We start from the raw sequence: 12,613 nt of genomic DNA, 5'->3' as shown, positions 1-12,613 counted from the left end.
TTATGTACCGCCAAGTTCAGAGTCTTAAAAAACTAAAATAAATAAATAAATATTATTCACCCCTCAAAAAGAAAGAATTTACAAAACTAACCTTAATTGTTCTCACCAAATTACTCTTTTTGCCTTTTAGTCTGGCACAGGTTCTATAAGATTGTCACGAGAAATTATGATTTGGACAGAAATAGCAGAAGCGGAATTGGTTTTGTTCGAACAATTCGTATTTTAGAGATTTCTTTTTTTAAAACAGTAACTCTACAAAACATATAGTCTAAACTGAACATGGACGAAAAAGTAAGTATCTAAAGTAAGGGAAAGTCATTTATTATCCCGAGGGGGGCGTGAGGATACAATGGGGGGGGGGGGGGGCGTCGAAAGTGTGTGAGTTTTAAAAAGGGGGGGACACTGATTTCTTTGTGTGTTGTCTCTTCTAATTTGACCAAGTGTCAAATCAGACTTTTTGGTTCAACGAGTCTCGGGGGCAGTTATTTCGCATGTAAAATCCAGGAGTCCAGAATACACATTAAACTACGTTTTATCTATGGAATGCAAACCTGTATATACCCTATTTTTTCATGGTTTCTGCTATATACTTATGTTCCATATTTGAAATCATTAAAACGTTCTAATGCTACAAGCGCTCATTCTTTGTCATCAATATCCTCGCTCATTTCTAATTTGCTCTCTTCCTCTCTTTTTTTTTTCTGCGCTTTTCTCGCATGGAGAAGAACGAGAAGCTTATTTGCTTCTTCTGTGTCATTTATACCCCCCCTCACTTATACGATTTGAAAACGTACCGTTTCATTCGTTTCCAGTCGGCGAAAAACAACATTTATAATCATAGTTTGCTGCTTTTTATTGTCTTCAATGTCTCCGTCTTTAGACATGGGTCCTTTCTTATATTTTAGGCTTTTTGTAAAGACTTTTTCGTAGTCTTTCTTTCGTCGCCATGTTGTGAATCGGTAGTGTAATCGATCTTCCGCCGTGTGTTAACCAGGCGAACTTCGACAGTGGACTCAGAGAAGATTGTAGATTCTTTGATTCAAGCAATCCATGACTGTAATAGAGTTTCTCAAATAACTTTCCTACTGTTTGAAGTTTGTGTTTTTCTCGAGTGAAGGCGACCGTGTCAGCTAAGCGTGGTTACATAGCTTGCGCGGGCAGACAGGCGAGCGAGCAGGCGAGGCAGAACCACAGGGCTCCCGCGCGATGACCAAAAAAACTCAGTCGCATAGTTATATACCATTTTCTTATACCTACGGCCGCGCTGGCTCCGCTTAACGAGTTTCATGGTTAAACCTGATTTAAATAATTTGTAAATATCAGAAGGTTTTATTAGAATTCCTCGATATCGTCACTTTTCTTGCTTGAGTTGATACACTTTTTGAAAGCCTTCCCACAAACCTTCTTCTTGCCGTGCTTGATGCACTTTTTGAAGCTTCTCACGCACTTTCGCAGTTAACCACAAAACATATACATGTGCAAAAGTTGAGAATCAGACAATTTGGAAATTGGGCAGTCAGACATGTAACAGGCGCGGGTCCAGATAGATGTACATCTTACATCAGCTACATTCTGTTAATTACAGCGACAGTGCTCAGCGCTTTGTTAACAGGTTCAGAATTTTATCTTTTTCTGGACCCGCACCTGTTCAGGTCGCTTGTATTGTGTAGATGGTTGGACGAGCTACCTAAATGAAAATGGTCGTCTAAATATGGGTAAACGAACGGGGTTCTACTATTTGTCCTACGCTACAAATCGTCTTGTTTTCTACTGGCTTCGTACGCGGAAATGATCGGGAAGTTGTGAAGTCAAAAGAAAAGGTGATAAAAAACAATATCTTGGTGAGTGTAGATGAATAAAAAAGGAAGAAAAGAAGGGCTAATTATCTGACGCTGCCTAAAACATAAAACAAGAAGCGGCGACTCAACATTGCCGGTTTCTTTGGCTTTTTCCCGGCTCTTCGATATTGTCATTTCTCTTGCCTCCCTTGGTGTTCTTCCTGAAAGCTTTTCTGCATGTCTTCCTCCTGTTCTTGCCCTTGTCACTCTTGTTGCATCCATTCTTCGCCCAACACTCTTTCAGCTTTCTAGCTTTTTCTATGGGCAGACAGAAGATATTACGACGACGGAGTGTAGTATGCAGGGGCCGATCCACATTGATCTAACAATACTTCGAGCTGAATTTAATTTGTCTTGTCAGCAAAGTCAAGCAGGCGATGGCACATGGACAGTACCTTCTTCAACAAAGTGACTTTTTTGTGTTAAAAAATGGGGGTGGATATCCACCCAATCCACCCCCCCCCCCCCCCCTGTATCCGCCCCTGACCCCTGGTATGAGATAATGAATACCAACTTTTTGCTGTCGCTGTAACATTTTGAGTTAGTTAGTGAATAAGAGTTAAAGATAACCTCTGTCTGCCGCGCCATTTTGTCATCCTTTGTGATTTGTGATGCGAGGCAAGTGTTTTTGTTGAGTTTCAGCAGATCGAATATGTCTTATCTGTGGGCCACTAAGGCCTAAAGAAATCGGAGCGAGCACAACACAACAAGTCGCTTCGACGCCTCTCTTTACTCCCCTAAATATCACATGACGTGTAACACAGGAAACCCACATACAATTGTCCTGCATAAACTACATAATATCAATAGAAACACAATAGAAAACAATAGAAAAGAATGTAAGTATGTAACCACTGTACCACTGAAGATGTTTTCACAATGATGGAAAAATATACTGCATGGTTAGGAAAATTTAGAGTTGCCTTTGTTATTGAATAGTTAGACAAAATAGTTGTATAGGTAAGATGTATCATGAACTACAGAAATAACACCAATCAAGAGACCATGATATCATGGTCTCTTGCACCAATTTAGTATATTAAATATGTACATAAACGGAGATATGTTGTAATGCATTATAATGAAAAGTATTTTGTAAAGATAAGATACACATTTTAGGAACCTGGGCATATGGAGATAGGCTATTATTTGATAGTATGTCCTAACATGGGTTGCTGTCTATTTCAGATTTAGATTTCTGGAGCACATAGCCATGAATTGTCAAGGGGGGATGTGCCCTGACATCATGCAAAAAGCCAAAAAAAATTATATGTCTAATAATAAAGATGATGTACACACACTCTGCTAAAGACATTTATATGCAAAGCTACTGTATAAAACATAACAAGTGTAGTAAAACAAGTGTAGTATTGCTTATTCAAGTGGATATGAGCTGAATACTCCACCCTAAATCCTACACAGGACACTAGAACATTGTTGAGGTGAGGCGCGGGCGATGATTCAAAGAGAGGCATTTTAATTTGAAGCTATATATCAATCCTTCATGTCTATGCCAAATATCTTCATATCATATCAGGGCTGCATCACAAACACTAGCATACTGTCTCTGTGATCAGTTGATTTTAGGCATGAAGCATTCTGAACAGTATAGACAATATAATAATTCTATTGTAGTTTATATAAGCGTACATGACATTTCAAAATTATGAAGAAAGATGCACTAACATCTTACCTAATTTTTACATAGTATTTCACCAGACTTCCAGATGACATAGTTGGTAAGTTTATCCACTTCATGGAGTCACCGCAAACACATTGTATAAGTATACATAAGTTATCAGTTGTTGAGTACTCGAGGTTCGTGAGTAGAGCTTTAAGCAAATCGGACTTCTGTGTCGCTGAGGTTTCCTTTGATGAACCAAGACGGGATTTGCAATCTTTTTGTTTATCCTTAATTTTCTTAAGTCGACCTTCGTCTTCGGTTTTTAAAAGGATTTCGCCACCATTGCCATGGCCGTTGCCTTGCTTCCTTGTTTATGGATCGACTTCTGTTGTTTTTTTTATTATGCTTTACTCGAGCTGTCTTTCTGCCCTTTAATAACGCTACCAGCCGCCATATCGAATACTGATTAGTATGCATAAAAGGGGGCGGAGCGATCCCTTTTATAGCCCCCGTTCGTGTTTAAACACCCCCTGTTTCGTGCTCTCGTGCACGCACTAGAAAACACCCCATTTCAAACGGGCGAGCGCTGTTATGATTTTGCAAAATACTGTTTTCGTTGTTTGTGCTGTAGAAAACAAATTTCCCATAATTTTACGTGGTATGTACTCGACGTATACACTATTCGTCACCTCATGATCAAAATTTACTGCGGAATTACTTGGCGCTACACGCCTCGTGACTCCACAACATTTTGATCATGAGGTGACGAATATCGTGGTGTATAAGAGTACATACAACGGAAAACTATGGGAAATTTGTTAAATAAACTTGGAACTGCTTTTTACCATTAGCAAACTGTGGTAATATTTTCGTCCTTTCTTTGCTCAAAATCATTTGATACTTCAGGGCCGTAGCAGGGGGTTAGTGCCTATTTTTCTTCCTTACACTTTGCAAGATTAGGGCCAGTATTACAAGGAAACACCTTAGTTCGCAGTATCTGCAATATTTGTTCAGAAACTCAAATACCAAGCAAATAATAAATCTTTGCTAAGTTGAGATAACTGACTGCATTCTGTGACTGTCTGGTTTCCATATTATAGCACTCAATCAAAGCTAATTTTACCGTACGGACGCAACCGACCGATGTGCGCGAAGTGTTATTATCATGGTCGTAACTGTACTGTGGCAATTTGTAATACCTTTCGCAATTTGTAATAAGCATCCGTCGCAATTTTGAAACAAAAAAGCTGTCGAGATTTCGGCGGAGCTGGCCTTGGGTTTAATGATTTTCAGCCCCAGCCAAGCGAAAGTCGTAAAAGTGCAAGCAGAAGGCGCATCATATTTATGTTGTTATTTTGCTGTAAGGTTAGACTGGCGCAAAGTCATCGCAAACTGCTTAGAGAAACAGTTTATAAACTCGTCTAAAATATTTTCCTATCATTCAAGAAGCTAAGAACAAGGGCACAAAACGGATCTGCAAAATACTGTTTCGCAGTCCGTTTTTTGGCTGGCTGGGAAGACCCCTCGGTACCCTGGTCCCAGAGCCTCGAACGTCTCTCTATTTAGTGGCCAGCGAGGTATGAGACCTCGCTGGCCTCTAAATAGAGAGACGTTCGAGTTCGAGGCTCTATAACCAGGGTAACCCCTCGGTTGCTGGGGGCAAAATCGTACCGAATGTTTCTACTGACGAATTTGTGGAGTCGAACTAGTTGTGCTTGGAATATAATTTTTGGGGCGCTGGAGCGGATGCTTGGGAAAAACATCGTCCCGATCGGTTATACGGGCAATTATTCATGTGCTAAAATGCCTGACCACTGCTGGCTGGGAAAAAAATCCTAATCAATGCTGGCAAGGAAAAAGGAATGGTCCCCTGGTCCCTCCTGGGAAAAAGGAACAGATAATAGCAACTTTTAAAATGGATATTTTCGGCAACAGAACATATTAAAAAGACGAAATGCAATTTCGATGTCATGTTTCGGAAGGGGGGGGGGGGCTAGTTGTTTGCCCTTGTTAGAAATGAATGTCAAACTCAGGAATCTCGTTACCATACACAGAATTGACACCAATATCTTGATATGTTTTATTCAGGGCGTTAGGTGAGCTCAATAAAATCGTTTATTGAATCCATGACGTATTAGTTATCGATGGCGGGCCTGTGTTCCTTGACACACTTTAGGAATGCTACTTTACAAGCGATTCTCTTCTTCATATCCTTGCCAGCCTTCTCCACGCATACTTGTGAAATAATCTTGCACTTTTTCTATGAGAAAGATAAATCGAACGTGTTATGTGCCAAAAATCCTGGTGCTTGCCCCACCCAACCCAAGTGTTACTGTATTTATAAAGAAAACTGTCTTCGAGGATACCAACTATAGTCTGTGAGAATTACGCGTTTATGAAAGTTATAAGGTCATGGCCAGTAGAGGCGAAACTGTGCCCCCCCCCCCCTTCCCCTTCACAGTTGTATATCCCTGTATCGTGTGCCTCTACCCTTCCCCTCCACAGTTGTATGTCCTTGTATCGTGAGCCCCTACCCTTCCCCCCCCCACAGTTGTATGTCCTTGTATCGTGAGCCCCTACCCTTCCCCCCCCCACAGTTGTATGTCCTTGTATCGTGTGCCCCTACCCTTCTCCTCCACAGTTGTATGTCCCTGTATCGTGAGCCCCTACCCTTCCCCCCCCTCCACAGTTTTATGTCCCTGTATCGTGTGCCCCTACCCTTCCCCCCCACAGTTGTATGTCCTTGTATCGTGTGCCCCTACCCTCCCCCCTCCACAGTTGTATATCCCTGTATCGCGAGACCCTACCCTTCCCCTCCACAGTTGTATGTCCCTGTATCGTGTGCCCCTACCCTTCCCCTCCACAGTTGTATGTCCCTGTATCGTGTGCCCCTACCCTTCTCCCCCCCCCACAGTTGTATGTCCCTGTATCGTGTGCCCCTACCCTTCCCCTCCACAGTTGTATGTCCCTGTATCGTGTGCCCCTACCCTTCCCCTCCACAGTTGTATGTCCCTGTATCGTGTGCCCCTACCCTTCCCCTCCACAGTTGTATGTCCCTGTATCGTGTGCCCCTACCCTTCCCCTCCACAGTTGGATGTCCCTGTATCGTGTGCCACTACCCTTCCCCTCCACAGTTGTATGTCCCTGTATCGTGTGCCCCTACCCTTCCCCTCCACAGTTGTATGTCCCTGTATCGTGTGCCCCTACCCTTCCCCTCCACAGTTGTATGTCCCTGTATCGTGTGCCCCTACCCTTCCCCCCCACAGTTGTATGTCCCTGTATCGTGTGCCCATACCCTTCCCCTCCACAGTTGTATGTCCCTGTATCGTGTGCCCCTACCCTTCCCCTCCACAGTTGTATGTCCCTGTATCGTGTGCCCCTACCCTTCCCCTCCACAGTTGTATGTCCCTGTATCGTGTGCCCCTACCCTTCCCCTCCACAGTTGTATGTCCCTGTATCGTGTGCCCCTACCCTTCCCCTCCACAGTTGTATGTCCCTGTATCGCGAGACCCTACCCTTCCCCTCCACAGTTGTATGTCCCTGTATCGTGTGCCCCTACCCTTCCCCTCCACAGTTGTATGTCCCTGTATCGTGAGTCCCTACCCATCCCCCCCACAGTTGTATGTCCCTGTATCGTGTGCCCCTACCCTTCCCCTCCACAGTTGTATGTCCCTGTATCGTGTGCCCCTACCCTTCCCCTCCACAGTTGTATGTCCCTGTATCGTGTGCCCCTACCCTTCCCCTCCACAGTTGTATGTCCCTGTATCGTGTGCCCCTACCCTTCCCCTCCACAGTTGTATGTCCCTGTATCGTGTGCCCCTACCCTTCCCCTCCACAGTTGTATGTCCCTGTATCGTGTGCCCCTACCCTTCCCCTCCACAGTTGTATGTCCCTGTATCGTGTGCCCCTACCCTTCCCCTCCACAGTTGTATGTCCCTGTATCGTGTGCCCCTACCCTTCCCCTCCACAGTTGTATGTCCCTGTATCGTGTGCCCCTACCCTTCCCCTCCACAGTTGTATGTCCCTGTATCGTGTGCCCCTACCCTTCCCCCCCACAGTTGTATGTCCCTGTATCGTGTGCCCCTACCCTTCCCCTCCACAGTTGTATGTCCCTGTATCGTGTGCCCCTACCCTTCCCCTCCACAGTTGTATGTCCCTGTATCGTGTGCCCCTACCCTTCCCCTCCACAGTTGTATGTCCCTGTATCGTGTGCCCCTACCCTTCCCCCCCACAGTTGTATGTCCTTGTATCGTGTGCCCCTACCCTTCCCCTCCACAGTTGTATGTCCCTGTATCGTGTGCCCCTACCCTTTCCCTCCACAGTTGTATGTCCCTGTATCGTGAGCCCCTACCCTTCCCCTCCACAGTTGTATGTCCCTGTATCGTGTGCCCCTACCCTTCCCCTCCACAGTTGTATGTCCCTGTATCGTGTGCCCCTACCCTTCCCCTCCACAGTTGTATGTCCCTGTATCGTGTGCCCCTACCCTTCCCCTCCACAGTTGTATGTCCCTGTATCGTGAGCCCCTACCCTTCCCCTCCACAGTTGTATGTCCCTGTATCGTGTGCCCCTACCCTTCCCCTCCACAGTTGTATGTCCCTGTATCGTGAGCCCCTACCCTTCCCCTCCACAGTTGTATGTCCCTGTATCGTGTGCCCCTACCCTTCCCCTCCACAGTTGTATGTCCCTGTATCGTGTGCCCCTACCCTTCCCCTCCACAGTTGTATGTCCCTGTATCGTGTGCCCCTACCCTTCCCCTCCACAGTTGTATGTCCCTGTATCGTGAGCCCCTACCCTTCCCCTCCACAGTTGTATGTCCCTGTATCGTGTGCCCCTACCCTTCCCCTCCACAGTTGTATGTCCCTGTATCGTGAGCCCCTACCCTTCCCCTCCACAGTTGTATGTCCCTGTATCGTGTGCCCCTACCCTTCCCCTCCACAGTTGTATGTCCCTGTATCGTGTGCCCCTACCCTTCCCCTCCACAGTTGTATGTCCTTGTATCGTGTGCCCCTACCCTTCCCCTCCACAGTTGTATGTCCCTGTATCGTGTGCCCCTACCCTTCCAATATCAGGGAGCTTTTTGTAACTACTAAATGTCCATGACGTTGGCATGTCACAGATTTTGGTATTTCAAAGACACTAGATCTGATATGCATGACATTGTTATCTTGATTCTATTAAAAATATTATTGTGGAAGTTCCATCAAATACTCTGTAGGGCCGGAAGTGCCTGTGCCTGTTTTTGGTGGACCATATTCAATACTCTTGCTTACGAACGGGATTTTTGGGGTGTTTTGATTTGATCGTTATTGTGGAAAATATCAGTATCCATATATAATTTTAAGCGTTCCAAAATAAAACCGAAACATTATTGTCGCACAATTCGGATCTCAAGGCTTTCTACAAGTTTTGATTATCTTAAGTCATTTACCATGAATGGCTTGTGCGAAGGATCATGGGAAAAGACGCATTTCTGGAAATCGATAACGCACTTTGCCCTTCCCTCCTCATCAGTGCTCACCAGACATTCCTTCAATTTGTCGCCACACTCTCCCTGCAAGACAACGCATTAGATCTTTATCAGGAACGGGTCGCATATGAAGAAAACGTTGTCGTTTTGGGGGACTGGTACCGAGGACTCTTAGTTTCTTTTCAGATACCTTCTCCATTGACCACAGATGGTCACAGTCACTGTTTTTCTCTTCTGGTTACAAGACATAAAGTTTACGAAGCACCTGCGGTACGGTAACTTTAAAGTCCATATAACCTTTCAGTGTTGATAGACTTTGTCAATTCTTTTATTTTCATCTTCCAAATGGTATGTGGTTTGTATGGACCCTATAAAATTGAACGGGAAGACGTCGGGGAGACGGTGAATTTTGAGTTCATTCAAGATGCATCGTGAAGACTCCTAAAAAGTTATTATTCTCTGCAATTCGGTGAGATGGAATACCTAGGCATTCTCAGAGTCTATGTTATGTATTTTATTACAAGAAGGCCTTTATTTTTCTTTGATCTATAAAATTTTTAGATGAATGAATTTTTCACGCAAATGTTCAGAAATCATGTCACTCAAGAAACCCTTGTCACTGGAATAAGATCTACTTCATTATAAAGACTTGAAATCTTTTATTTGTAATATCGGTGTGAATATAATGGTATTAAGTTCTGGATGTATCTTTTTCATTAAAAGGGAATTGGAAGAGAACTGTTTTTTTGTAAACACAGATTTATGATTGATTGTTGTGTTATAAGTAATTTGCGAATCAGCAGTGAAAACTTTTACTGGGGAAGTTGATCCCAGAGCCTAAAATCCCGCACTTTATGCTTTTCAATCTCCCAGAAACGGTTGATTGGCTCCAGCGTACTCTATGGAAGATCATTTTTACAGCGATCGTAAAAAAGGAAGGTATTTTCGGTCAAAAAGATTTCCGAAACAACCTTTGCCGGATCACATTGCTCAAGATGTGATTGCGCGTAAGAATGTTGCTAGGAAACGTGAGCGCTAACCAATCACAGGCGTATCTAAAAATAACTGCTTGTTCTAAAAATAGCTTTCATGGACGTCATCATTGGAACATACCCTAATATGGGAGATTCGTTCTCTTACATCATGGTCTCTTGTTTAAATTTTTTTCAGGAAACGCACTAAAAATATAGATATGGTGGAGGAGAGCTTCTGAGGAGAAATGCGACCGAACAGTGCATTTGGGGGTTTGAGTTAGAAGGCTGTTTTACAAATACTTTATTGTCATGATATTTTTTTGTTTAAAAAGTATAACAGGCGAGCATACTATCTAATGTTATAAATGTAATAAAACTTCGCAAAACATCGCCTTCGTCAGAGCGTGGGCTGTTGTCATGACAAATGGCAGAAAATGGCGTCGCATGGAATCGAGGACGCCGGACAGTGGCTTATTCAAATGAGCATCTGTTCCGTAGACTGTGTCTGCTTAGTTATTGCTGAAGAACGTTTTGTGGTTACAACTTTATAACCGTCATCTTTATATCTCAACCTGGTAGTCAAATGATTATTTAACTTCAGGAAACAAATCTGCAAAATTTAGCAGTAGTCTTTGAATTGTTTTTGCACTGTGCGCGCGCGCTGCATTTGCAATCAAGAATGACGACATTCTCACGAGCGCGCGCTGTTTTTGAAACCTACAACAAAACGATATTTTCTTTTTTCGCATACAATTCTCGACTTTAAATTATTCTTCGCTTTATTGTGGGAAGCATTGCAATAGAAAACACTTCGCCAATATTTTGTGGTATTTCCGTCTCTGAATTTTAACGGATTTAAGGAATATACGTTGTTTCAGATTTTCCCGCCAAAACTTGGAATTATTCACTCGATTCAATCTCCTTTCTCGCGGCCAGGAAAATTTTCAAAGATCTGTAGAAAATTTAAATTTCAATCAAATTCAATTCCCTTTTCAGAATTTGAAAGTTTATCTATGCTTTGTTTTGGCTAGATTAATATAGGTGAAAGGTTTCATGAACTTTAAAAATTACAATAATCATGCAGTTTTTCGAAATAAGGAATATATTAGTTTCCTTATACGGAAATGACCGCGTTTAACAAAATCGACAATTTTTGGCTGAATTTTCTTGATATGAAACCATGTCGATCGAAAATTAGCGTATTAGTGGGGGGGGGGGGGGGGGGGAGGGGGTGTTGGAAGTAGGGTGGCCGTGACTACTCCTTTGTAACTGTTCATCATTGAAAAGACAACGGTTTATTAAGCTTCAAAATAACAATCTACGAATGAATTCTGAAACGATAGTATTGACGATATTAGATTGAAAATATCTTGTTCATGTTTACGCGCTTGAATTAGCCGATGGCTCATTTACACAACACAGTTTTGACCTACGTATTGAAGTATGCGACTTAAAAGAGCTTCAAGACGCGCCGTGTAAATTCCCCTGTGACTTTTATCTACGACACGCGAATCGTATACGACAATAGTGCGCGTGTGAATGGTACCTAGTACGAAATGCTACAAAAAAGTCGTACCGGTCGTAGGTGAAAATCGCTTCGTGTGAAAAGAGCCAAAATGATCCTAAAAAGTTGAATAAGAAGCCATGGACAGTGCTGAATAATGCATACGCATGCGCGTGTTCTGGCGAAAACAAACAAAATCTCAATGTTTTGAATCGTTCGAGTGAAGAGTGAGGCTGACGAAAGGCTGACTTCGGTCGCTGTTTTGACTTACTGTACAGCATTAAAAACATACTGTACAAAAAATGACAGATTTGTTTGATAATGAGGGAGTCATAAAGAAAATTATAGCCTTAGCTTTGCGCTAGTTTTCTTAGCATTCGCCATAATGTGATGGTTCGCCGGTAAAAAGCCGCCATTTTAAAACAAAAAGGTTGGTTTAACCGCGCGGTACTGGAACTAGTCTTGCGTTTTTCAGCACTGTCGGGGCCATGTAGGAAGGTAAAGAGCGGTCGTTGATCTTAATGGATGTATGGATGGCGCCGTGGGACACGCATCATGAAAGGGGTTTATGGATGTCGGTGAGGTGGTAACAAGGCACGATTGTGGTGGCGCTTTTAGCTTATAGGTATTGGCTTGCCACGAAGCGCGAAGCTCTCAATCTAAAGAAGCCATGTGAAAGCTCTCAGTACAATAAGGAAGTGTTATTGGGGCGGCCTTACCAGAAAATTAGGGGCTGTTGGGGCGGCTCTGAGGAGAGCGACGCAAGAAGCCAACAGCAAGCAGACAAGAACAGACTTCATCTTTCAGTACCACTGCAGTTGATGGCCCAACTATACTTGCGGCTCTCCTTCTTGGGTATAATTCTTATCAATGTTTGCGACCACGTGTCTCATTAGTATTAAAACCGTCAGCTGAACTCACAAAATAATGAAGTGTTTAATCAGCTCTGACCGAGAACTTGATTTGTTGAAATTTCGCACAAGTTTAGTTTCGAATTTGTGTAACAGTTCGCCCAAAATGGGCCCTTTCAGTTTGCCGAAAAAAAATACGCTGAAAGGGCGGGGGGAGGGGGGGGGGGGGTTGGCTTTGAAAGCTTAAGGTATCCCGAGTCAACTCCCTCTCAGGGTATTTAATGAACACTTCCTTATATGTGCGGTTTGGTTGCTGTTACGGACTCTGGTTGCTTTCTATTCCATGTCAGAGCTG

The 12,613-nt window shown here is 43.4% G+C and overlaps 1 protein-coding gene and 1 long non-coding RNA gene across 2 annotated transcripts; both read right to left on the bottom strand.

Moving 5' to 3' along the window:
- Positions 1–832: 832 nt before the first annotated feature.
- On the bottom strand, positions 833–3,810 carry LOC116617356. The gene is made up of 2 exons (XR_004295734.2): positions 3,532–3,810; positions 833–2,096 (listed from the first exon to the last, which is right to left on the bottom strand). It is a non-coding gene; the product is annotated as an uncharacterized LOC116617356 (long non-coding RNA).
- A 1,718-nt stretch (positions 3,811–5,528) lies between these two features.
- LOC116617372 lies at positions 5,529–12,280 on the bottom strand. Its single transcript, XM_032380050.2, has 3 exons — positions 12,127–12,280; positions 8,891–9,013; positions 5,529–5,722 (listed from the first exon to the last, which is right to left on the bottom strand). The coding sequence occupies exons 1-3, from the start codon at positions 12,205–12,207 to the stop codon at positions 5,597–5,599; spliced, it is 330 nt and encodes a 109-aa protein (XP_032235941.2). The 5' UTR covers positions 12,208–12,280; the 3' UTR covers positions 5,529–5,596.
- Positions 12,281–12,613: the final 333 nt, after the last annotated feature.

The sequence above is a fragment of the Nematostella vectensis genome, chromosome 15 (genome assembly GCF_932526225.1).
Source record: "Nematostella vectensis chromosome 15, jaNemVect1.1, whole genome shotgun sequence".
NCBI lineage: Eukaryota > Metazoa > Cnidaria > Anthozoa > Actiniaria > Edwardsiidae > Nematostella > Nematostella vectensis.
This window is presented reverse-complemented; position numbering and strand designations above follow the sequence as displayed.

Bases quoted from the DNA above. Each gene is read 5' to 3' on its own strand.
- LOC116617372 (XM_032380050.2), bottom strand. From the start codon at position 12,207: ATGAAGTCTGTTCTTGTCTGCTTGCTGTTGGCTTCTTGCGTCGCTCTC. The intron at 9,014-12,126 runs GTAAGGCCGCCC...GTTGTCTTGCAG, and splicing joins CAACAGCCCCTAATTTTCTG to GGAGAGTGTGGCGACAAATT. The intron at 5,723-8,890 runs GTAAATGACTTA...TCTTTCTCATAG, and splicing joins CTTCGCACAAGCCATTCATG to AAAAAGTGCAAGATTATTTC.